The 26,450-nt window shown below is 42.1% G+C and overlaps 1 protein-coding gene across 6 annotated transcripts in view; it reads right to left on the bottom strand.

The window, feature by feature from the left end:
* The window catches only part of whrnb (whirlin b), a 177,636-nt gene that overhangs the window by 39,542 nt on the left and 111,644 nt on the right, over positions 1-26,450 (bottom strand). For 4 of the 6 annotated variants that reach the window (XM_084359805.1, XM_084359806.1, XM_084359808.1 and 1 more), the window contains exons 6-8: positions 10,936-11,121; positions 9,051-9,242; positions 2,770-2,844 (exon numbers count right to left, since the gene is read on the bottom strand). In XM_084359805.1, coding sequence (XP_084215931.1) covers positions 2,770-2,844; positions 9,051-9,242; positions 10,936-11,121 — 453 coding nt within the window. The remainder of the gene's footprint in view (positions 1-2,769; positions 2,845-9,050; positions 9,243-10,935; positions 11,122-26,450) is intronic. The other 2 variants (XM_084359807.1, XM_084359809.1) reach the window with 1 other exon arrangement.

Here is a 26,450-nt window from a genome sequence, read left to right as displayed (position 1 = left end):
TTGAGCGGGTGGCATCTACATTGAAGTTGCCGAAAGGGGTGTGGACCTTGTTGTTACAATGTGTTTTGAGTGGAAAAGCACAGAAGGTTTACTCATCTCTTCCAGCAGAGGCTAGTCTCGATTTTGACAAAGTAAAAGTGTCTACTCATATGAGCTGGTACCACAGTCTTTTATTTTGGAAGGAGTATTGCCATTCAGTAATTCTGCTGTTGGTTCTGACATTCCTGTGCTGGGGCTTGGCATGAAGGATCTAGAAGTGCCTTTGCATACACTTTTGGTGGTGTCTAGCCTTGTGTCAGGCGAGGTAGCTGTTGGGAGTATGTCCTGGTTTCCTGATTAAGGGGGTTTCCTCCTTAATGGGGAATGATTTAGCTGGGGGAAATCTGTTGTTACTCCTGAAGTGACACCAATCCCTGTTTAAACAGTGTCCTGAGCTTGCTGAGAAGTTTCCCAGGGTTTTTGCAGCTTGTGTTGTTACTCGGTCTTGGTATAAACAGGAGGTTGAAGTTGACTTCAGTGACACTTTTTTGTGATCCTGGTGATCATTCCCCATTTCTTCAAGAGGCTGGTGGGTGTAAAGACGTGGGTGCGGAAACTTTGTCTGGGGCTGAGAATTTGTCCCTGACTCGTGACCAGTAAGGTGAAAAAAATAGTGATGCTACTCTATCTCCCTTGTTTGAAGCTGTGGTAGCTGGAGATGAGGTAAAATCTGAGGGGGCTCCCCAACAGATGTTTGCCATACGGGAGGTGGTCCAGGACTCCCTGGGGTTTAGTCCATCAGAGTTGGTCTTTGTTCATACTGTACATGGTCCCTTGAATCTTTAGAGTGAGAAGTGGCTGTGTGAAGGCATGGAGAGAAACTTGCTGGACTATGTGAGTAGTTTCGGGTTCAAGCTGCGCCATTTGTGTGAGATAGCTGGGGATAATCTTGAAACGGCGCAGGCAAGAATACAGGGGTGGTTCGATAAGCACACTAAAAGCAGGGAGTATTCAGATCATGTTCTTTGGAAAAGGAAGCGTTGGCGCTTGTCACGGCCTAAGAATATTTTGAGGTTAATGTCAGTTCGGCTAATGATCCGGTACTGGTTTATACCAATTATAACCCGCTTGTGTATCGGCATAGGATGTGGAATAAAATAGCCAAGGATAATGTTCTGGCTGATGCCTTGTCGTGCCTGTAATCAGCTGTTCCTGAACAGTGTATCCTGTGAAGCCTAAGTTTGTTTTTTAACTACTGCAACTTCTCAGTTTACATTGTTCAGTAACTTAGGGTGGGGGTGTTACATCCGCTCCCCTTTCTTATCATGTGATGCCCTGATGTCACTTACTCATGGTCTGTTGTTTCTTCCTCTCTCCAGGTGAGCCTGCTCAGGCTGATTGAGGAGTCAATAAAGAGGTGGAGAGGACTCAAGTCTGTCTCTTTTTCCATTTCTGGCCTAACAGCAGCAGCAATTCAGATTGGCCATGTGTAGCTATTATTGTTTGTTCCTTTGCCTTTTCTGATGGGTCCGGTGGTTCAGTTTTGTGGTGCTATTTCTGTTGTAGGGTTTAGTTTGGGTAGCGTAGAGGGGAAGAGCCCAGTTTCGACGGCCCTGTAAGAGTTTGACTGACTGAGGTGGCTTCCCTTTTGTTCTTTTTTGCCGGCCCATCAGTTTGTAGTTAGTTGGGGTTAGTTAAATTTAACTTTTGATTGATCATGTTCTGTCTGTGGTAATAAATTATTTTTTTGACCTCTTGACTCGTGTAATTATGTTGGACCTCTTTGGGCCACAAGCTTTCTTTCGGGGTTGTAACAGAATGTAATGAACATTAGAGTTTCAGAGGAACTCCTGATGGGGCTTTCAACTTCAAGTGTTGTTATGTTAATCTAATCTACCCTCTATATATTGGAGCACCGTGGTTTGATTCATTTTAGCTACGTTCACACTGCAGGTCTTAATGCACAATTCCGATTTATGGCTCAAATCCGATTTTTTGTTTGGCCGTTCACATTACCTCTTTAAATGCGGCCTGTCTACGGATTGCTGTGTGAACAGCTCACGCTCCTGAAGTGACCCGCATGCGCAGTTGATCATTGATGACATCACGCCACAGCGGTGTTTACGGAAGCGAACATGGCAACGGCAACCGGTAACGTGGGACTGTATGGCTTAATGCTAAAAACAGTGTGTGGCGGCAGCCGGCAAATTTGTGAGCGGGTGATATCACGACGAGGAAGAGGAGAAAGAAAATTCATATTTTGATGATGGCTCTATGCGGAGCATAGACTAGAGCATAGACGGAGCATTCACTGCTGTCCTCCATGTTTGTTTTGATTATGTTCGTGGCTCCCGCCCGCTTTTCAATCAACTTTATTTGTCATTCATTTACAAAACAGTGCAGCGCGGGTCAGAATGACGTCAAAGTCGCATTAAATGCGACCTGGCTGTTCAGATTGCGGTCGCATTCAAAAAAATCTGATACGTATCCGATTCAGTACCACATTTAAATGTGGCCTGAATCTGATTAGAAAATGTCAGATACAATGCGACTTGTGCTGTTCACACTGTCAAAAGCAAATCAGATATGGGTCACATATGAGCGAAAAAATCAGATTCAGGTCACTTGTAACTGCGGTGTGAACGTAGCATTAGTCTCATTTCTAAACCAAATCTGATGCTTGAGGTATGGAGTGTTAACAATGGACAAACAATGAAAGCCGTTCACAGACAAAACAGTTATTCTTGACTGCATCTTTTTTATGGTTGATAAACAAAGAGTGACACATACCAGTGCAATGTTTTGTAAGGCATTAGTGTTCTCCTCCTGCTCTTTTTCTGTCCAAACACCAACGGAGCCATCAGTCTGAAAGAAACAGTATGAAGCATTGTAGTACTGCAGGGCTCAATCTGCAATAATAACCCTGTATGGTTCGCATTAGCCTACTTGATGCAGATGCCAGATGGATGGGATTTGCCCCACAGGACAACATAATGAGTGCAAGAAAGTTAAGACAGTTAGAACAAAGTGTTTTTTCTGTAACAGCTGGAGGCTCTATCGTTTCATTGCTACAGAGCAGTGGTTTTCAAAGTGGGCATCAGGGAGCGGCAGGAAATCCAGGCCGAGAGTACCTTTTTATTTAGCTATTTCAGTCAATACAAATTAGCCCGGGCAAGGAATGTGTGATCACGTGTTATAAGCATGGCTATTAGGTCATTAAGTAGTGGGAAACAAGTAAAATATGATGATCCATACAAATCAATGAAAGATGAAAACAGGAAAAACAGGTTTTTCTGTGTCTCAGACCACATGAAATAACTGAATAGTCGGATACTGTGGCCGTGTCTCAATTCAGGGGCTGCAGCTATCAAGGACGCAGCCCACGAAGGCCAGGTCCTTCGGAGAGACCTTCGAAAGTCGCGTCCACGGGGTTAAATGGGACGATCTAGCCTTCGGAGTATTTCCTGGTTGCGTCACCAGATGTACCCGCCCCTTACCCTTACGTCACGATTGTGAATGAAGAGATGCATTAAAGTCTATTTTAGTTCAAATCTATCAAACGCGTACATTTATTTGTGTGTGTACAAAAATTAATGACTAAATGTGCCAAATCTAAATTGAATTGTCAACATTACAAAATAAACATTAACCTATTGGTGAATAACAACTATATTTACCATAGCATTACCAGAGTCACGTATTTTAACTGAAAGTTAAAATTTGGAGGTTTTATAGTCCCTTGAAGTTTAACATATCTGGCGTTGGATGTTCAAATGACTAAAAACCGAGTGTAAACCCATTACTTAAATTTGAATGTCATGTCTGCGCCACTTGATGTCGCCATTTTCTCTTGCTTCCTCTTCTGTTTCGGGACTGAGCAGCGGCGCGCAAAGGATCTTGGGATATGGGAGGCCGCGAAGGATAGTAGCGGTGCGTCCTCCAAAAAGAGGGAAGGGCAGGCTGCATTTGCGGGCTGCGTTTGAAGGAGCCTTTGAATTGGGACAGCCTTTGCGCGGCGTTGTGACGTAATTGGCCTTCAAATGCGCCCTTCGAGGGGCTGCAGCCCCTGAATTGGGACACAGCCTGTGTCTGTCATGTCTGCTAGTTAGCAGTGAGTCATGTGCCATGATTTCTTTGTGAAGAAAACTTTGTCTACACCTCAGACCTGCAGACCACACCCTGCAAGGGTTATTCCACCAAGCAGTAATAATCCCTTCACTGCCATATTGATAATACACATTCTTCCACAGAAGCCATTTTTACATGTAACAGTAGGATGATCACTAAACTGAATGTCAGCTGAATTATATTTAGCAGCTTCATGCCGGCTCACTGTCACAATCATCACCAACCCACCCTCATCGGAAAAACAACCATATGATCGACTGTACAAGCAGCCTCAGCATTGTTATTGACATTACTGAGGCTGCGACCTCTAGTGGCTGTAGCAATTACTAAGGCAGCAAAGGTGGACGTCAGGTGACTTAGTAGAAAGAGCGAGTCTGCATAGCGAGGAGGCCAAGGCAGACAGCTGGGTAAAACAAGCACAGGACTTTTGTTCAGGAGAACGCTGTTCATGTCCAGTGTGAGACAAGGAGTCAGCGGTGGGTTATTTTAACTTACAAATGTAGTTATGTCACATTTAACATAACTAAAGTTATGTACGTAATGTATGTACATATGAATCTGAAGTTAACTGACTTATATACTTGTTTCAACCTAAACCACAATGTTTTCCTAAACCATTCCAAATTGTGACTGTGTGACGAAGGTCCGGTGCATCTGTTGCTGTTGTGCTGGGAACAGTGATATGTCATTTTGGTAATCACTGGAAATCAGCCTATTCAGTTGTGTACTGTACAGTAGGTAGGATGATGTGTTGTCATAACTTACTGACACTTGAATAGAACAGGGCCATCGTTACTGTTGTTGGTAACACCTGTGCTTTTCCTACTACAATATTTGTTATGTACTCTGCTAGACTATAAAATGTCAATATTAGGGGTGCAAGATATGGATTTTTTCAGTAGATACTGAAAACTGATAATTACCTGCTTCTCATGACTGATTCCATTACCAATAACCAATAATAATTTCATATCGTTTTTTTAAAAATACGTTCATAACCTGTATTTTATGCACCCCTAAGGGTGAAAAGGCTAAGATATAGTGGGTAAAGATGGATGATTTATTATTCATAGCTCTCGATTCATTGTGTTAAACTCATAGAATTTCTCCATCTTCTCCGAAAACACTAACACTTGTGGAATACGTATTGCAAGTTGCAATTGTGTTGTCTTATCTGAACCCGAAAAACAACTGCCATTCCAGCAACATCATCAGGGGCGGAGCTAGAGGGGCGGCCGGGGTAGCACTGGCCACCTCTGGAACCTGATCGGACATCTCAGGTGCCACTCCAGTTGATTGACAGGTCACTGCATGTCTCGTTGAAAGAAGCGCGATTATGGAAAGGCAAACGCGGGAGGCAGAATAAACTTATTTCAAGTCACTGGAATGGATCGAGAGGACCTACTTTCAGTAAATACATCATTTTGAAGTAAGTTTTAAAGTGGTTTCCTGATGAGTTATTGTTTTAAACTATTGACAATTTGACTGCACATTTAGAGAAGAGATTTTGTCCCCAATAGTTCAACTGTGCGAGTAGGCTCCTCTCTCTGTTTACATTGTCTGTCATGTGACAACATGGCGTTGATGTAAACAAAGGGAGCTCATAGCAATGCATGCAAGGGCTCCAAATGACCATGAAAAGGTAAGGAAACAATATTAGTTGCATTTGATTGCAATAGATTTGGGATTTGATGGAATATTGAGACACAAAGACACAATTTGACACGTTGACTACAACATGTGAAGTTTGTCTGCGTGTTTGTTTGAGGGCTAACGTGAGCTGGTTAGCTCAGGCTAAACTATGCTTGGTATCAACGGAGAGGCGTCTCTGGTTTCAGAGGAGACCAAACATGGTTGGTGTTTAGAGACTGGGCCCTGTGTACGATCCTGTTACATGCCGACTGTTGCGTTATCATAATATGATTCATGAGTTATGACTAAACTATTAAAGTTGTTGCCAAACAAATGTTTTTGGACAAAATACACTTGGACTGTTCTTTTGGTACTGTTAGGGACTTTGAGAAACATTTGAAAAAATGGACCATTGCAGCGTTTTATTAACTTTGTACAGGCAGTTTAATTATGTCACCGTTATTCCAGACCCGGTACTGGGTCCATGGGGGGACCCATGTCTTGCTGATGACTACAGTGATCACAGTAGTGTGTGTGTGTGTGAGAGAGAGAGAGAGAGAGAGAGAGAGAGAGAGAGAGAGAGAGAGAGTGAGAGATGCATCTGGGTTATGAAAATTGTCAGGAAGGCATGTTCCTTAGTTACAGCTATTCTAAATGACTATCTTACAGCCAACCTGCATAGAAAAATCTATCTAATGAGACAATGCTGTGTCATAACACGGTTGCCACAATGAATCTTACTGTTTCTAGCTGAGTAACTAAGTGACTGTCAATTAAATGCAATTAGCTTTTTTGTCGAGAGGTTGTAATTTCACAACCACAATAATGAGTGTCACAGCACGGGCAATTACACAGATACACACAAACACCATCACCAGCTTTTAATAGCAGCACCAAACAGCTAACCAGGACAAGATAAATGCACCCAAAGAACCGTAGGCACAAACAGTTTGTTCAGGCCAGCATGGTGAAGCAGAGGAAAATAACCCACACTTTGTTCAAGCTAAAACCTAACAGTTCTGTCAGATCAAGTTGATCTGGTGTGTCTTTTAGGAGCCAGACTGCTGGACAAAGTGGATCAGAAGCAGAGTGTAACCTAGCAGAATGAGGTATTTGTGGATTGATGTGGGCCACAGTGAAACATCAATACTACATAGTCGCTGACCTGCCACAGACGAGCTGCTCCATGTCATAGACTGATGCTAGGAGGCTGAGACTGTGAGAATGGAAAAGATGATATGTGCAGTGACACACACACATTATATGCAGGGTTTGGAGGGTTACTGTGAGGAACTGTGAATAAATAAATGTTTATAGAATGTAGGCAGTAACCTATTCCAAGTGTCACTATATTACAGTAATATAACTTGATTACTCTCCGTTACTTTTGGTTTACCTGAATACCAAACATATGTAACACGTATATGTATATGTTTTAGATGGATTCAGTCACACTTAGCTTGTATACAATTTTGGCTGACCAGAGAGTCACTCTCCAATATCCTGGTGCTTACCAGTATGGAAGCCCTGAGGGGCAAGTGAGAATTTTTTTTTTTCCTGGTGCTCCATGGTGGGGAAGGAACCGGAGTTGGTGCAGGAGGTAGAGCGGTACCAACTAGATATAGTTGGTCTCCCCTCCACGCACAGCAACGGTTCTGGAACCAAACTCCTTGAGAGGGGTTGCCCAGGGTGAGAGGCGCTGGGCGGGTATGGGGATACTCACAAGCTCCCGGCTGAGCCGCCGCTGTGTTGGAGTTCTCCCCGAGGGACGAGAGGGTCGCCTCCATGCGACTGCAGGTCGCTGGGGGGGGAGGCTCTGACTGTTGTTTGTGCGTATGCACCGAACAGTAGCTCAGAATACCCAGCCTTCTTGGAGGACTTGGGTGGTGTCCTGGAAGGGGCTCGACCAGGGGACTCCATAGTTCTTCTGGGGGACTTTAACGCTCACGTGGGTGACGTGGGAAACTTGGAGGGGGATGATTGGGAGAAACGGCCTGCCCGATCTGAACCCGAAGGGGGTTTTGTTATTGGACTTCTGTGCAAGTCATGGATTGGCCATAACGAACACCATGTTCGAGCATAGGGTGGCTCATAAGTGTACCTGGTACCAGGCCACCTTAGGCCAAAGGTCGATGATAGACTTTGTGGTCATATCATCGGACCTGCGGCCGTATGTCTTGGACACTCGGGTGAAGAGAGGAGCGGAGTTGTCAACTGATCACCACCTGGTGGTAAGTTGGATCAGGTGGCGGGGGAGGCTGCCAGACAGACCTGGGAAACCCAAACAAGTAGTGAGGGTGAGCTGGGAACGTCTGGCGGAGGCCCCGGTCCGTCAGGTCTTCAACTCCCACCTCCGGAAGAACTTTTCGCTCATCCCGGGGGAGACTGGAGACATGGAATCAGAATGGACCATTGAATGGATGCACTTTTTTTCAATGGGTTTCACACGCAGAGAAAAAAAAAATCTTTCACTCAGGTGCTTCCGTATACCAGACCAATGGGTGTCAGGTAAATAATAACTGTGACTACTACAGGCATGCAGAGAGAACACTGTTCCCACTGAGGTTGACATTTGACGCCGATTGGCCAGTCATCTCCAGAGCTCTCACCCATGCTCACATTTGTTATTTTGATATCTTGATAAAATATTGGAGCTCTAAACAATTAATTTCTTGCATGAAAAAATGTCAAAACATTATTTAGTGACACTGTAATAGTTATAGGATGAAAATGATTAGATGCAAAACGCCTGCTGGGATGCTTATTTACCCCAAACTCACAAGTCAGCTCATAAAATACCCTCAAAAAAACAGTGGGGCAAGAAACCTTCCAGGCATTTGCATTAAATTAAGAAAAGCCTCAACAGCTTTGTTGAGTTTTGATTAGCATCCAAAGAGGTCTGTTTCAAATGAACAACAGACTGCTTTCAGTCCACAATAAAGAGGTGCAGTCCATTTTGTTAATTACTAATCAAATTATTAACAAGCAGCACTTTGATCCCAGCCAGCCGGCATAGATTGTGAATTACATTTTGCTTGTCGTAAATCATTTTAAATCAATATTTGTTGTCAGATGATTTGGTAAGCAGCCATGTAGCAAGAGGGTGCAGAGTGGTGGTCATTAGGACAAAATAACTCTGATAAATTCCAGCATGAGAGTTTTCCTGTCAGTGCCTAACCTGCTCTATTATGAATTGTTTATATGCATCTTCCAATAATGGCAAAGTGATATGAGACTAGAAAATAGAAGGATCAAAGCTCACATTATTAAAATGGATGTACATTTTCAGGCATAGAAAATAAGGGATGTACCGTAGCAGGGACTGTGTGTCCTGCATCATGGATCACAGGGGCTGCATGGTTGCAGAGGCCCTGTGGATGCAGCACTCCAAGGCCTCCATGCCAGGCTTGGTGGGCCTCCCTCTCATGGTGCACCACCAGCCTGTCGTACAACTCCAGATCCTGGGTAGCCACCAGACTCCTCACCTCAGACAACATGGACAACTGGGGGGAAGGAGAAGAGAAAACAAAACTGGGATAAGAGCATACATGAGGGAATAAAGCAGAAAACTGCATATATACACAAATCAGCCACAACATTAAAACTGTGCTGATGGGTGACGTGAATAACATTGATCATCTCATCACAATGCGATGTTCTGCTGGGAAACCTTTGGTGCTGGCATTCATGTGAATGCCACTTGACACGCACCACCCATCCAAACACTGTTGTGGACCAAGTACACCCCCTCATCACAACAACACTACCCGATGGCAGTGGCCCCCCAGCAGGACAATGAGCCCTGACACACTGCAAACACTGCTCAGGAACAGCTCGAGGAACACAATAAAGGGCCCAAGGTGTTGACCGGGCCTCCAAATTCCCCAGATCCAAATCTGATCAAGCATCTGTAAGAAGTGCTGGAGCAGGTCTGATCCATGGAGGCCCCACCCCCCAACATACAGGACCCAGAGGATCCACTGTAAAACGCCCTGGTGCCAGACACCACAGGACACCCTCAGAGGTCTTAAGTTCATGTCTTGACAGGTCAGAGCTGTTTTGGCTGCACAAGGGGAACCTTCACAATGTTAGGCAGGTGGTCATAATGTTATGCCTGATCGGTGTATATATATAATGTATATGTTTTAAATTATTCAAATGTTGTAGATTGTCACTTAGTTTTAAAGCTGGGCTTGGTAAGAATGTAGCAACTAGCAATAGCAAGCTACATTTTGAAAGTCTCCCTCCAGGCCTGCCTTCAGAGCCAGTCCTCCAAAACACACGAACACACACTGCCTGACTTCAGGCTGCCCTGTAGCTTGTTCGCTATGTTCATCAAGCTCATTTTAGACTAACAAATACACAAATAACTTAAATGCAACAATCATGTCAAGACAAGCAAAAAAAAACAAAAAAACAAGCACCTCAGTCTTCCTAGCTACCTAGCACAACGGATACTGCTGAAGCTGTGTGCTTTAAGCTAACGTTAGCTGCTAAAGGAGTCGCTGCTGCTGCTACTCACTCGCTCTTTAGCTCAGTGGCTGTGTGCTTTGTGCTACTGAGTTATCAAGCTGCTGAATAACAGGCTCAGAGGCTGTGTAGCCTGTACATCACATCAATGTCATCGCTAATCCAACTACCTCATGTCTCATTCACATGTAGGAAATACCTAGCATTATCATACCGAATGTAAACAACAAACATGCCGACTGTTAGTACTCACAAGCTACCTTGTTAGTATTTGGCTCCACTTTCTCTGCCATTCTTGTGCCACTAGCTCGCTAATAGCTTTCACAACACATCACCAGTGGAAGACTGGTCATGTGCAATGAGTGCTGGCAGGCTGGTATGTAGGTAGACAGACAGGTAGCCTATCCAATCGTTTCATACAAGCCCAACAAGATGATTGGATGGGCTCATTAGAGGCCTGCAACAGCCACAGATCCTGGATGTTTTTCTTTTCTTTTAGTTTGTCAGAGCATATGATTTATTGATTAGTGATGTCGGGATCTTTACAAAAGGGCGCCTTACTAAGAAGTGGTACCAAAACCTTTGTGTACAAAATTCCCTAGCATGGTTCCAGACATGTCTGAATAGGTGAGTTTTTTTCATGAGGTACCTCTGAATCACAGGCTCTAAACACCTCTCTCTCTCTTTGACCTCACAGAGACCAGCTGTACAGTCACCCTTTTGTACCTTTGCATGTGTGTTGAAGAGCTCAAACAGAGCCATGGCCAGTGGCTCCACTCCTATGTGACCCTCCTGGTACTCCTGGAGGTAGTAGGCCATGGTCTGCCTCTCTGGCTCTGTCAACAGCATGAAGGCCTGCTGCTCCAGAGACACCTGAGCACCTGGCGGGCCCACGCCTCGGTATACTGCTGGCTGGACGGACAGATATGTCGATTCATGAGGAAAGAGAAATGGAAAAAAAAAAAAAGAGATAAAAAATGAGGGTCACACATGGATAGGATAAGAAGAGTTATCAAACTCTACAAGCCCAGCAGCATGCAGATAGAAAGTCTTCAGCTGTGCGACATCCTGTACACACATGGCAGTGGCTGAGCTTATCTCGCTCAGGGAAAAGGCAGCACTTCAAAGCTGCAGGGGCGAGTCAGTCAAACTTGTTTGCCTTTTAAGACTTCATCATTATCTTCATAAGCAGCTCGACTCACTGTTGGTAGATTGAGTGAGTCTCAGCTAGGTCCTGTGGCTTTGTGCCGACTGTGAAAACCTTTGTAAGGAATAAAGAGAATAAATAAGACCCTACAAGCAGGGAGAAAGCTGCTGGGAGAGATTTTCCCTCCCACAAATCTTTAGCTGTGAACGGGGCAGAAAAATAAATGGTTCATTACATGGTGGAAATGGAATGTTTAAAAGCCTCTGCATGAGACGCTTTAACTTACACAGCTCTGTGATAAAGGAGCTCAAGTAAAATACAACATAATAAATGAGACTGCAAAAGGCCCTTAATGAGAAAGCTAGTTTCTGTGTATAATATAAAAAAATATGCATAACTGAAGCTGTATCCTGAGAGATGGAAAACAACACAAGGATGAAGCTCTTATTGTAATTTGTTGAATTGGAAAATCAATACTTCATAAGAGTTTGTAGCTCGAACTAGACCTTGAGCCTCCCTATCTCAAGTTACAGGATTGTCTTTATGTGTACTGACATGATAAAGAAGGAAACAGACCACTTTAAAGCTCAGGGTTAGGGGCAATGATCACTTTGACATCCCGGACAGCGACCCTCTCCCAGATATGATTGTATCTGATGTGAGGGGCCTGTAGCTGGGGCCCAAACTGAACCAAATCAAGTCAGTCGAATGAAATGTGATTGTTCGAGGCAACAAGGACACAGTTTATCCAAATCCTTTACGAAGGCCATTGTGTTGCCATTTACTGCAAAAATCCATGGGTATAAGAAGCATGTAGCTTGTGTTAAAACAGTACAGGACTTCTCTACAGATAAAAAAAACAAACAGCTACTGTAGGAGGAAGATAATCTGGGGAGGCTTTGGTCCAAATATTTGCAGCCTGTCTTCATTCTGTTTGATGTCAGTGACCTATGTGTGCAACCTAATCAACTGTATCAAGTAAGTCTACTTGATCTTACATTCAAAGCTTCCCAGCCTTGATACTAATCAATAGACACAGGGATAGGCAAAGACAACTGGCCGCAAGTCCTAAAGGACAGAAACACAAACTACAGGACACAATATGCTAATTATGATTGCCTTTAAATCTCATTGAAATGACAGTTCAAGGGGGTTCAGACCTGGTATTGACATCCATCCTCAGTGATCCAATCACAAGTGACAGCTTTATGCCCTCGAGTGACTCCTTGTGAGCTGATCCCACTTCCCCGCTCTGTATGCAAATAAACACGTACATCACTGGTACACAATGACACCCTCGGTGTTCTGGCTCTGCCAGTTATTCAGTGTTTTTTGGTGACTCCTGCTGGTCACCTATCAAACGCATGATGTTTTTTACACAAAGTAAGACATATCTACATGAATAACATTTGCTGAATTATAAAGAAGGCCCAAACTGTTTAATTTCTCATAGATACCGTTTCATAAAGTTTCTCCTAACTCACTCCCTCACAATGTGGAATTCCTTCCCTGCTGAACTGACTGGGATCCTTTTAAACAGCTTCTGATGGAGGAACAGTTTGTACTCATGAATGATCTTGTGCTTCATGTTTTTTGGTGTTTTATTGTTTTGTATTGCACTTTGTGTTTTATATTGTACTGTCTGTACAATCTTGATCTATATTTCCTGAGTGTGTTTGTACTGTACTTTATGTATTTGTTGAGTTTTATGTATTTTAAGCCTTGTGTGGTGTTCATATTTTTGTTATGCAGCCAGTGTTCGGGGGTCTGGTGGACCCGCTGCATTTTTGGGTTTTTAATTCAATCAAACAATTTTATGTTAAAATACTCAACAGATGTTTACTTCATCCCAATTACAAGCAATATAAACAGCATATATGGTTAATATTTACCCTTTACCTTTGTTAGATCACATTTATGTGAGTGCTACTCGTTTTGAATAAAGATTGGTTCCCGCAAGACAGAGGGTATAATGTGCGGGAATGTGAGAGCAGACGGTGTTGGTGTTTGAATTTTGCAACAATGTTGCAACCTTGTGCGGGAACGGCAGGGGCAGAAACACAACGCGCGCACACACACACGCGCATCGCGCGTCCTGGGTCCAGTGGACCCGAACATCCATGTATGTAATGTAAATGTGTAGGGGGGGGTGTACAGTGTGTGGTCATTGAAAATGTGTTCTGATATATGTTCTTCACAGAAAATGAGCCAAGGCCAAAGAGTCTGAGTTTTGAGTCTTTTGATAAAAAATGAAAACGGGTCCCACAGACCCGAACACTATACAAGGGTTAAAGGCCTGCCTAAGCACGGGCTTTGCAAATCAGCTTTGGCTATAAATGCTATAGTGTTTGGCAGGTTATGCACAGACGATCCTTCAAAGGTATAGTTGGTAATCCTGGTCAGAAACACTTTTTGTTATACTGGGTGAAATGGTCTTCCCACCCTGAGAGTGGTCCATACATAATGTGTTCAGAAAAAGGAACGAAATAAATCAGGCCTCTGTGGCAGCTGCAGGCCTGTAAAAACTCTGACCAATCTCTCCCTCTCGGCTCGAGTTGAAAGAACCAATCAGATGCCTTCATGTCTCGTCCTGCCTGCACCCCCCTCTGGGATGGAGCTTAGACGAGGTGCCACTTTCAAATCTTGCTAGCTCTCCAACATTACCAACTATACCTTTTAATACGGTCCAGGACACATGTGCCTACACACTGCTAAAATATTGCAGTCACATGCAAGCCTCTGAATGTGGTCTGAGTGATGTGATCTCAATGCATTTTGAGGGCATTCACACCTGTACTTAGAGCTGTCCACTTGTGATTGGATCACTGAGGATGTATGTTCTATACTGTAACATACAGTATGTCAGTGTAAACTGGAATATGCAGGAAAGGTGTCACTTCAAGAGGGATTTGAACAAATCTTTTAGGGGTTTGTCATTTTGTTTATAACCAAATAAATCAGAGGATTAACCAGCAAACTGTGAGTCTCTGTGGAACGCAGAGCGATGCAGAGCTTTAGAGGACTGTTGGCCTCCACCCACGCCTCCCTCACCTGCGCTGTCACAAGGAGAAGGAATTCATATATTAGACCTCAACCACATGCTTTTCAGATCTACACTGTTTGGTAACTGATATCAACCCAAACCTCTGACCCATGATATCGATCATGATATATACTCAGATCCTTTATTTAAGCAAAAGTCTTGCATTGACAGTGTTGCTTAAAGATATATTATGTAACATTTCTTATATATATTTTTTTTAGTTGTGTATCTACATTATCACAAATGTTTCTGATAGTTTAAATAAATATGTAATTTTTAGGTCATGTCACCTCAGGACCTCATGAAGCCTGTACATTTTTTGATTTGTTCTATTTCCTGTTTAGTCGTCTGTTGCTAATGATGGCTTTAGTAAACCAAAGGAACACAGCCTGCACAATTTTTCAAAGCTGGGTCCAGACGTCCACAAATATGAGAAGTTCATATGAGCTGTCACTACCACATCAACCGCAGATATCAGATGAAAAGAGCCTGTCCTGATCAGAAACAACTATCGAAAATAAAGGCAGCTTATTACGACCCATATGTATGTTTGTTGTAGGGCAGCTTAAGTAATTATTACAGCAGAAAAGGGGGAAGTGAGGAGAAGTAGTATAAATAGTGAACGGTCTGTATAGGTAGGAGGTCATGGATGGATGGACCATTCAGGAGAATGCTGTTTGTGTCCGGCGTGAAACCAGAATTCTATGTTGAGTTATTTTAACCAACTAATGGAGGGATGTTACATCACATACATAAGCTAATAAATTACCGAGGTAACGTAGGGATTTAAACCAACTTTGATGTTTACCTACACCTAACCAAGTAGTTTTAGTGTCTATACACTGGTGAGGATATTTCAGATTAATGTGTTTCTATTGCGATAAAATGTTATCTCCTCCCATCCCAAGCACTGACTTAACTAGTATGACGATGCAGCTTATTGTTAATGAAGTAATTAACACAATTTGCACTTACTACAAACAATCTAACGAACCATACCTGCTGATTTTCACTTTGCAGGTCTAGAAGCTGATTTATTATTATGAATTCAAATACAACTTTTTGTTGTGTTTCTTACTGATGGTGAGTTTTGGTTAACCGGGCTAGCATGCTGTGAGTCAGTAGGCACTTTAGTCTGTGTAAATAGTGCTTGATGAAGCATTAGCTTCATTAGCTAGAAAGAGGCACAACAGATTGTTAATGCACTGCACCTTCCATCTTTCCCTGCAAGGCAGCTGGATCCACATGATAGCCTGATCTCACAAATCCATCTTGCCAGGCTTCAAGCTATAAACTTCTGGCTGAACACAGTTGTTGAACCAATCAGTGTCCTACGAGGAAGTAATGGCAGCTACAGGTGTGGTTTAGGTTGTGATGACCAGTGAGAAAAGCGACTGTTTGTTTAAAAACAACAATGGCGGCTCCTCAAAAGGTCAGTGTAGACGCTGCTGTAGCATCAGTTCCATCAGAACTGGAGAGTATATTTCATTGAGGGAGTACAAAGAACAGTACTGTAGCCTTTTCTCTTGACTTGAAGTTAGCCCATCATAGCAATGATAGAGAGATGCTTTGTTTAATCACATGCCAAGTACTTTATGAAAGTGCCTGCCCTTTTCCAAACTGTTTCTAGCAGTGCCTTCCCATATGTCAGGCTACTGCCACTCTACATGAAGCTGAAACAATTGATTTAAACATGGAGATTCTCTAAGGAAACAGAGACAATACAACCAGAGGGCCGGCAGAAGGATGAAACCAAATGACTCCCTAGAGGAGCTGGCTTACATGAAAATCAGTTTTCGTGAGAAAAAGAAAACACTTTTTACATTTACACCAGGTCAGTGTTAAATTAATCTAAAACCTATTCTGACACAATGTGAATACAAAACATTTTAAAGTGGTAAGATACGTAACCATGGAAACATAGTATTGTTTTACGTTCCCTTTGACAAGAGCAGACGACAGCCGAACATGATTTCTGTGTGTATTTTAAGCAGCAATAAAGCATAAAGGACATCAGTCCCCACATCTGTATCATCAGCAGATGTGCCGACATGGGTCATTGAAATTTGTCTGTCTCATGAGAATCCAGCCTGAAAAGAAAAAACAAAAACAAGACTTGCCCCCCAAACCAGGATTGATAGCACTAGCAGTGACACTGAAAAAGTGAAATTTTCTCAGGTTGTGGTTTGTTGTTCTTGTTGTACTTAACACGCAGTTAGGTGATATTTTACATTCATAGAAATCTTTAAAAACCAAATTGTGATTTTCTTGTTGTCCGTTTTACATTCTCTCTTTACATTTTTTCTTAAAGAATATAAAGACTGTGTATCATTATTTTAGAATAGGTCGTCTTTTCACAACAACATAGAACAGGCAATGAAGAGGTGAGCTTGAAACTACATTCTTGACATTAGAAAAGCTTATCAGGTCCATGTTCTTGCTTTTTCATGACTGGTCAGAACCTCACACAGAAACTCTTCAATCTGTTCTACTCTCACAAATATGTCATTTATAGCATATCAAAAGTCCAAAGAAATCCAAGTGGTGGAAGGTACTGAAAAATACTGAAATTCTATTGTCAAAACTTGATTTGTTCACATCATCTTATCTGATGTTCAACAAAGGGTTCATTTCTATGAACAATTAACCAGAAAGTGTTTTATGTGAGACATGGAGTTGTAGGCAGTACAGAAATTCCTGACCCGTGGATGCATAAGAGGGTTTTTAATAATGTCATATTCCAGGTATTCCTCAAAAAAACTTTTTTTACATTTTAAATGTACCTTTTATACTTTTTAAGATAGTGTAGTTTTGTGCAGTGTTGTGCAAGCTTACATATAACAAGAGCTAGGTCAAAGTTCACGTCACACAGATTAAAATGAATTAGTTCACGTTCATTTCTTCTCTATCAGCTGCTTTATAATCGGGCAGAAGCAGGAAAGTGCCAGGAAATATTTTCAACCACTTGGCACTTTTAGGATATTTTACATGTGATAGAGGAGACTTTACTGAGTAATAAACACAAACTTTTATTTACTGGCCATCAACTTTGTGAGCATCAAGCAGAGTCTTTTTCTCCTCGTCCTGCTGTAGTCCTGCTAGATGTTGGCTCAGGGCAGGGTCTGCCCGTCGATTGCAGCAGCTTAATCTGAGATGTTGTGGTGGAGACAAGTCTCTGTAAAGATGTGAGTGGCTTAGATTTCTGTTGAGTCTCATTTGTCTTGTTCATCTTCCGGCAACCAGACAATAGCCAGGCGCAGACCTAAACTCCAGCTGGATTAGCATTTCTGCCACCCTGGATCTCTCCCCTCTCCTCTTTGGGGTTGGATAGTTGAAAGATGTAGCGGGCAGTTGTGGTTTCAAAGTCTGCTGCTCTTAATCTAAAACCCACGCTTTCTTCTCTAATGCTGATGTATATACAGTATTTCTGTCATAAAACTTGTTTCAGCAATAAAGCCCAAAAAATAACAGTTAAACTGAGGCCATTCTAATATTAATCTAGGCCATTATATTGTGGACAGTGGCCATTTCGCAGGATGTGTTCAGCATGAACATTTTGTGTTGTTAATAACAGTTTGCACATTCATTATGAATGTTTCCTTGTTGTTGTGATTAGTATGTTAATTGTAAATGTTTATTATTTTTAGGCAATAGGGTTAGTGTGTGTACTGTAAGTGTGTGCGTGTCAGAGTTGGGGCCCTAATTATAAGCCAGCACACTGCATACACTAATAAGCTGCTTTTTGATAACTTGTCCCCATTTGAGTCACTTTGATACAAGCACTGACTACCACATGTCCTGTCCCTCAGAAGCCTTTAAGCTTTCAGAGCAGCATGCTTTATACTCTGCTCTTGATTCATTAATGGTTACCCTGCGGCTGTGAAATGCTTGTTGGACATGCATTAAATCAACAAGGCCACCCATCCGATTACAAAACTCATTAGGTCTCAACTGCTTGGGGCATAGAAATGGAAGAATAGCTGCTTAATTATAGCAGAGCCTTTGATGCAGAATGTGTTGGTTTTCTGCACATATTAGCATGTAGCTCAACTGTTTACAGTGTCAATGGAGACCATTTTATAAGAGGGACAATGGGAGGGAGGTGGCCGAAAGAGCAACAGTGTATAATAGATAGTCTTGATCATTACCATTACTGTTACATCAGAATGTTCTATATCCACAGACATGGGGTCATTATGTAACCCAGGCCACAAATGGTTAATAATACAGAAGAGTCATGGCCAATCAGAATGCAGATTTGCATTTGGTGAAAAAACATTTTTGGCTGCACATTGGACGGTTCAGGCCTCCACGCCACACATTCATTCCTGATGATGGACAACTCGTCAGGCATTATCCCTGACTTGACCCACCTGGCCGAACCTTTGATATTTTCAAGTAAGCTTACACGAACCCACTGACATCACCGTAAGATGGCATACACTGATCAGACGCTGGGTGACACTGTGGGAGAAGGACCTTCTATTGGCCAGTTAAAGGAGTGTGAACACTTTGTCGTAAGCTCCATAGATGTGTGCGAGAGACACCCTGCTCACCGAATGAGTGGAACTCCTGAACTGGTGTGTCGCAGTAGAATTTAATTTTGAAAAATAAATAAAAATGGCATGCTATACAAACAAATTGTGTACAGGCTTGGGGTAAACCAAGAGAGACGGGGAAGGCCTCCCCTTTCTTGTCACATTACATTACAATCTGCTCACATACGGACAATAAAAAGTGATTAAGACATGTAAATCACTACAAATTGGCCTCTCCCAAAAGCCACTCCCCCCAAACCATGAACGTGCACCGTCCGACAACTGCCAAATACCACCGACGAGGTCCGAGTCCTCAAGAGCGGTGAGAGAAGAGTGTATCGGTGCACTGTTTTCATCACGGTTCCAGGGCGGCATTCCGAACGTTCACTTTCATGTTTCGGTGTGCCGGCCCTTAATTATTTTTGAAAGAAGGGTGCCATTCCAAACCTGAAACCCTAACCCTAACCCTTACCCGGTCAGAATGGCGGACCGTCGGAATGGCGGTCCTTCGGAATGGGGGTCGCCCCTCTTTCATCACAACATCTAACTACAAGTAACCACCTCAAATCTCATTCACCAGTAAGTAAACACCTAATATCATATTAAACATAAACAACCAACATAGGCATTGCTAGTACTGATAGCTGTCAAGCTAGCTTTGTTAGCATTCAGAAATTGTTTTGAAAGTGTATTTTGATGTTGTAACTCATTGCTGCTTAGCTAGCAGCAGCTGGCTATGGTAACGTTAGATAGGGCAAAGCTAAAACATCAAGATTAGTGGTGGGCCTGCTACAAGTTTCTTCTGTTTCCCTCAGTGATTCACAGACAAACGTGAATATTGTATTGGACTCATGATAATATGATTTTTTGCATGTTAGAGCTTCCACGAAGGGCACTGTTGACTCTGATGACGAAGACATGCCAGAGCGGATGAGCAGATGTTCATACACTGAGTAGAAGATCTTCAAGCTCAAAGGATTGCACATGAGCAGGTCAGCATCAAAAGTAGAACATTACTTTTTTCTGATAAACACCACCTACCAATATTTGTGTTTGTACAGTATATTGACCAGGCATGTACCTTGGACACACAAGTGCCCTAATCAGAATCCCATTTTTTGCCAACTAGTTTCCACAATTTGAATTTGTGTTTTGGTGCATAACAATAAACACAGTAAGTAGAAAAATATAAAGAAAGATAAAGGGCTGGTACTTCAAAAAAATGTAATATAAACTGGGACATCTGTACAGTTTTGTCCAGGAATGTCTAAAGTATTGAACATTGTAGGTGTATATGTTCACAGTGTGCTGAGGACAGTCGAGCTCTGTTCCATAAAAATATCTAATCATGTCGCTCATCTGTTGCTTTACAGGCCAGAATTCAAGGTCCACGTTTGGAGCAGTCACATCAAGTGTTGAACTCTGCCTGACGCTATTTATTTCTCGTTCTGTATTTACTCCTTGTTTTGCATTATCTCTAAATTGTTTGAATAAAGTCTTGAACACGATAAATGCCTTTTCTTTACACTTCCAGCATAAACAACCAACCGTTCTTACACTTTACATGATGCACTAATGATAACAACTGAGTTAGGTTAGACTCTTGCTTATTACATTTTATGGAAAACATGTAAATAAATAACACTACAAAAATAGTATACCTTTTATCATTTAGACAATATACAGTGCAATTGGCACAAACAACTATACAGGAAGGACGTCCAGAGGTTTCTTGACTGATTATAAACACAGATCAGTGTTGGCCAACAGGTTAGGCTGCTGATGTCACAGTCCTCTACTGTTTTGGCAGTGATTGTCCTGTAGAAAGAATGGCACAATTACTTATCTGACAGTAAATACAGCTTTTCAAAGACCTTGAAACTACTTTCAATTTATTTTAATGCCACAATGTTGGTTGCATTTTATTGAGTGACAAATATTCCTGAAAACAACCAGAAATAGCCTCTGTTACATCAGAATTGTGCCATTTACAGTCATTTGAAGTACCTGGCCTAAGAGAAAGGAGTTCCATCATCTCTGCAAAAATTATAATACTTACAGAAAACTGGATAAGGATGGAGAACTAAATGTGTTTACAGGACATAAAGTTACATCTGAATATGTTTTTGGGGCATACAAATGTTATTGATTCTCTCGAAGACAACACAGGACTGTTGCTATGTTAAAAAAAAAGAGTAAAAAATGAAGTCTGGGGTTAGGGGAGTGATGGGAGCTTATGTGATGGGTGGCGTTTAGGCTAACATGCGACTGTTAGGACCAGTACTTGAAGCATTTTCTTGGTGCAGCTAAAGAAATGATGCCATTCCTTTTGCTGCTCGGCTCTGTGTGAACAACCAACGGTGGAGAATTAGCGAACCTCCGCTGCGGCGATAATGCGGCAACTCCGTGTGGTTTAAAATGCAATATCTGGCAGTGTACTTAACCACTCAACTATCGTAACACTCCTACACTGTTGTACTATATAACATGTCCGCTAATATTAAATTGAAAAGAATCTAAACTACGAGAACTCTTTTTAGGATTACTTAAGATTAATTATACATACATATGATGGCGTCCTAAATAGCTGACTATTCAAATAGCTGGCTAATATGGTAAACTGGTGTATTTTGAGAGAAGCAGTTTTACGAACAGACCATATACCCGCCCCTACGGAGCACTCAAAAAAAGTGCGAAGGAACGCACCCAAGGCGGCATCCGTCATTTGATTGGTCCACACTCTAGCTGTCTCCCTATTGGCTGGTGAAAAACAATATTTTAAGGGGGGGACGGCCTCGAGTCTGAGCAGACTCCTCAACCTGAGAGGAGGTGCTTGTTCTGAGTGCGTGCACATTAGATTTGAGCGCGCAGACTTTAGATCTGAGCGAGCACAGGACATATTGAATGCAAGCGACATTTTTGTGTGCAAGAAGAAGATGTGTGAGCACATGCATGTGATTTTTGAGTTCAAGCACACATTTTGAAAGAAAGCAGCAAACATCTCAGTGCGAGCACAAAATGTGAGCGTGAGGAGAATAAATCTGAGCACGAGAAGGAGCTGTGTCACTGAAAAGGAATGAAATCATGCTCTCAAACTGAAAATCTACGCTCTTGAATAAAGACAGGATAATTCTTCCATAATCTGCTTACAACTACAATGCAAACTGTATTGTACTACAGTATATGCAATCTTCCCAGGACCTCCGAACAGTGGACCTGGCCTCTCACACGTGTAGCACACAAGAATTAGTCCGCCTTTCACATACAGCTCGTCTGGCTAATGTCCAAACAGCCCAGGGTAGCAGGGCATGTGTGAACACTGCTATATGGATCAGATCCACAGTACGTGTAAACGTTGGCTTGCGTGTAAACGTTGACGTTACATGTAAATATGTTTCATACAGCAATAGTCTATCATAGCTAGCTAGCTAACATTAGCTACAAGCTGACGATGCTAATGATGGGCTAATACATATGACAGCAACATAAGGAGCTAACGTTAGCTACGTTGACAACATAATGCAGAGTAATAATACATTTCCCCAACCAAAACAAACCAGCTCATTACCTGTCCAACAGAGACACAGCTATCATGGCGTCCGTTTTCAGGCCTTTGACTCCATCAGTTGTCTCCATCGTTGAACAGCCACTCCAATGTTGACTCTCATTTCACCTCTTGAGCTCTCCACCTTCTTTTTGTTTGTAGCCTTTTCCAGGTCCGTCTTTCTTTTCTTGCTCTGTTTGGCAGTGCTAGCTGCTTTAGGCACAACTGGTAATTAAAAGTGTGGCTGTACTTTCTCTGCCATTCTTGTCCATTAACAACTCCAGCAGTGCATTTCATAGTTTTCAGTCACGTGGCTTGGGCACTGACCTGGAGGGCAAAACAGTAGACCAAGATTGCGGCTCATACTGGACTTCCCGTAGAAACATGGCAAAAGCCGGTAAATTTCCCCTCGCATAGTTATTCAGATCACCTGTCAATCATAGAAAAGGAACGATATGGACATAAACTGCAAGTGTTGGGCACTTGCGATCCATATACAGCACCCGCCGCGGTATCTCAGCCGTTAAAACTGCCAGGTCCCTGCCAGAGCTCGACTTAGGTGACGTGTACCTTGTGGAGAATCGCTCACCTTATGCTGCTGCCAGGATGAAGGCTTATAAAAGTATGGACAGTTATATGTATTTTTGATCTGGATGGGTAAATAATGCCTCCGTTCGGTTCTTCATTGTGAAAGCAAAGGTGAGTAACTAACACCATATATTAGGGGTGTCATGATTCTCCAAATCCTCGATTCGATTTAATTTTCAATTCTAAGGTCACGATTCGATTCAATTCTCGATTTGTACTTTTTTTAAAGCACAGGTTGCTATGCCATTTTTAGACTAGACTTTAATGCAATAGCTATAATATCTGACCTTTGTTCGCAATGTACCACACTACATTGTTAAATTTAAAACATTTATTAACAACATAATGTAACAATAACTTATATCTTCAGTCAATTGGAAACTTAAACAAAATAACCTGCCATCTAGTTTCTCCTTTGTAACTGCAGTCTTCTTCACAGACGATGACATTCAAATTCACAACAAAACAAACAAAAAAATAAAACAGCCATGTCCATAGTCTTCTCTGAACAATTAAGTGTCTTAACAAACTATTTCTGAACAGTTGGACATATACAAGGTGCGTAAGGTGTGAGTGGGCGAGCGAGAGTGAGGGAGCGTGCGTACGTGCAGACAGTGAATGAATGGGAGAGGAAGGAGAAGTGAAAGGAGTAGCAGTAGTAGCGACAGCAGCAATAAAGTGTACAATACAGGCTGCAGTTTGGCTGAATAAAGGCGACGGCTCCTCAAGATACAGCAAAGCTCCCTGGTAAGAGGACGTTGACTCGCAGCACTTCAACACTTGTGTGTTTTTTTCCCCTTGGCAAGCCGACCGGACGTGACATGGGGGCGTGGCAGCATCGACGATTCTATTTTTTTTATCGAAGTTCGAGATTGTGAATTAATTTCGATCGATTTCGATTTTAAATCGAAATCGTGACACCCTTACTAGATATTGAACATTATCGTATTAATATTATTATTGTATACCCTGGACATCACCATAAAAAATCACCAACAAAGTTTATCGGTCTAAATACAAGCTTAAAGGTTTAAAGGGTTAAAGGGATTTCCAAATCATTGCATTTTGAGTTTATTTGCAGCTAACGCAGCATCCCAACTATTCAGCTAACTGGCCAACTTTAATTCATCAAGACCACTGCAGTTGGTCGCCTCGATACACAACAACAAACCATGTCAAAATGATTACAAACAGATGTGACTTATGGCTAAAAGAAGGATAATTAATTAATAAAAGTATATACTTGTGTTTACTTGAGCTTAACTTTGATGAAGTGTTCGCTGCAAACATGTGTATTTGGACAGCTGCCATTGTTTGCCCCCCCCCCCCCCCCCCCCCCCCCCCCCGGGGACAGAGGTGCGTCCTATGGCACAAATCCACAATCTCCTCCTCTCTGGGTTTTCTTTTTCAGACAGAATTCAGTGGAAGCATAGCCCAGGCTTGTCTGTTAGTGCATCCGATAGCACAACAACTATCAGGCATTTTGGCAAAACAAAACTGATTCTGAACAAAATGTATCACTTGCTTTCTGTTTCGGTGGGCAGCAAGAAAAGATCTTTTGTCCTCCAAGGGGGCGTTCCCCTGGGAGCGTGACGTCACGTGAAAACTATAAATAGACTCCGGTCACATGCAATGAGTGATGGGCGGAGTCAGTGCAGGGTGGGCTTGTAAGGACAGGTTGATAGACAGGTAGGCTGTCCATACAATATCTTAGGGCCGCTAAAATTGATTGGATTGAAGTTTTGACAGCCCTGCCGCTGCCAGAGAGGATGGATTGTTTTCCTTTCTTTTCCAAATTATTTTATATTTTGATTGCTGTCTGGATGTTTAGAGATTGTATACAAATACAATAAAAAAATGTTTCTGAACAGAATTACCAACCCCAGCTTTAAGTGTTTCATACTGGAACACATTTTAAGTATGTTTTGTTTAATTTCCACTAGAAGGACCAGTTTGAAAAAAATAATAAAAAATCCTGTGTTTGACCTGTAAAGCTTTGAATATAAATGTGTTAAAACAATGCCCTTATTATTATTTTTCTCCACTTTGTTTACTAGTTTTTATATTTGAAGAAAAAACATTATATATACGAAACAACAGGAGAGAAACAATGCACCTTTTTAATCTTGGAAACAGGTTGCCAGTTTGATTCTCATACATTTCTCTGCTTAAAGGAACACCCTGTGGCTTTGGAGAAGGAATTCAAAGTCAGAATATTAATATTTACAATATTAATGAGGTAATAATACAAAGTGAATAAACAAGCTGTTCTCAGAGGTAAATAAGGTCCCAGATTACTGTTTGAAGCTAGAAAGGTGGCAGGGTCCGCCACATATAAACAAAGTTAAACAGTATAAATTGTGTTGTCCTTTAAGGTCAGTTTGTTTATTCAGTTCATTCAGTCATGAAAACAAAGAGAGTTTGTTTATTCAGTTTGTCTAGGCAGAAAAAAATCAGCCAATGAACATCTTTCTTTTCTCATTAACATTTCTTCAATAAAACTACAGAGTGCTTCTTTAAACAGCCTGGGTTATGTAATCAGAGTATTTTTGTGCTGCGCCACAGACATAATTAATGAATGGGCAAACTACTGGGCTACTAGCCAAATGATCACAGGGCCAGAATGAGGTTGTTTACGTGCCGCATTCATCAGTTGAACAGTTCTGGTGAGAGAGTGTGGTTACAGTATGATCCAGGTCCAGTTTCAGTCTCTGTTAATAATGCTCATAATCCGTTGTCTCTGGCTGAGCTCTTTGTGACACAGGAGAAGATGACACACAGTACCAAGATAATTTGTGAAATTGTCATGAAATATAATCTACAGCATTAGTGCATATGGACACACTTTTAATTTTGTTCATGGCTTTTAGCACGACTGTCTTCGATGACAACACCACTTGTCTATGACTCATCGAAACACTACATTTAGGAGTCAGAGGAAGGTGGTCAGGGTGGAGATCAGCTGTACAACACCACAATCCAGTCTGTGGTTTGGGTTAGGCAACAAAAGCACTTTGGTCATGGTTAGAAAAAAATATTTTCAGTTTGTCATTAAATGTGATCTACAGGACTTACTTGGTTAAAGCTAGTTTTAAAGACAGACTGTTGCTGACTGTTTGCCTTCTCTTAACTCAATCAATTAGTCCAGATGAGAAAATGCTTTTCCCTGCCTCAGCATTCAGTGTGTGCTCGAGCTTCACCCTAAGTGATTCCAGTGGAGCTGTTCAGCGTGAAAGACTGATGGACTCTGCAGCTGCCAGTGTTTTGATGTTAAGCAGGTTGAAAGATCATTGCCTGCATGAATCAAGGCCAGTACAAACATTGATGACAGGTCAACTCATGAGACAAGGCCAGGCTACAGAGTCTGGTTCCGTCCTCTAG

This window comes from Pagrus pagrus (assembly GCF_965226575.1).
Source record: "Pagrus pagrus genome assembly, chromosome: 8".
In the NCBI taxonomy this organism is placed as follows: domain Eukaryota; kingdom Metazoa; phylum Chordata; class Actinopteri; order Spariformes; family Sparidae; genus Pagrus; species Pagrus pagrus.
This window is presented reverse-complemented; position numbering and strand designations above follow the sequence as displayed.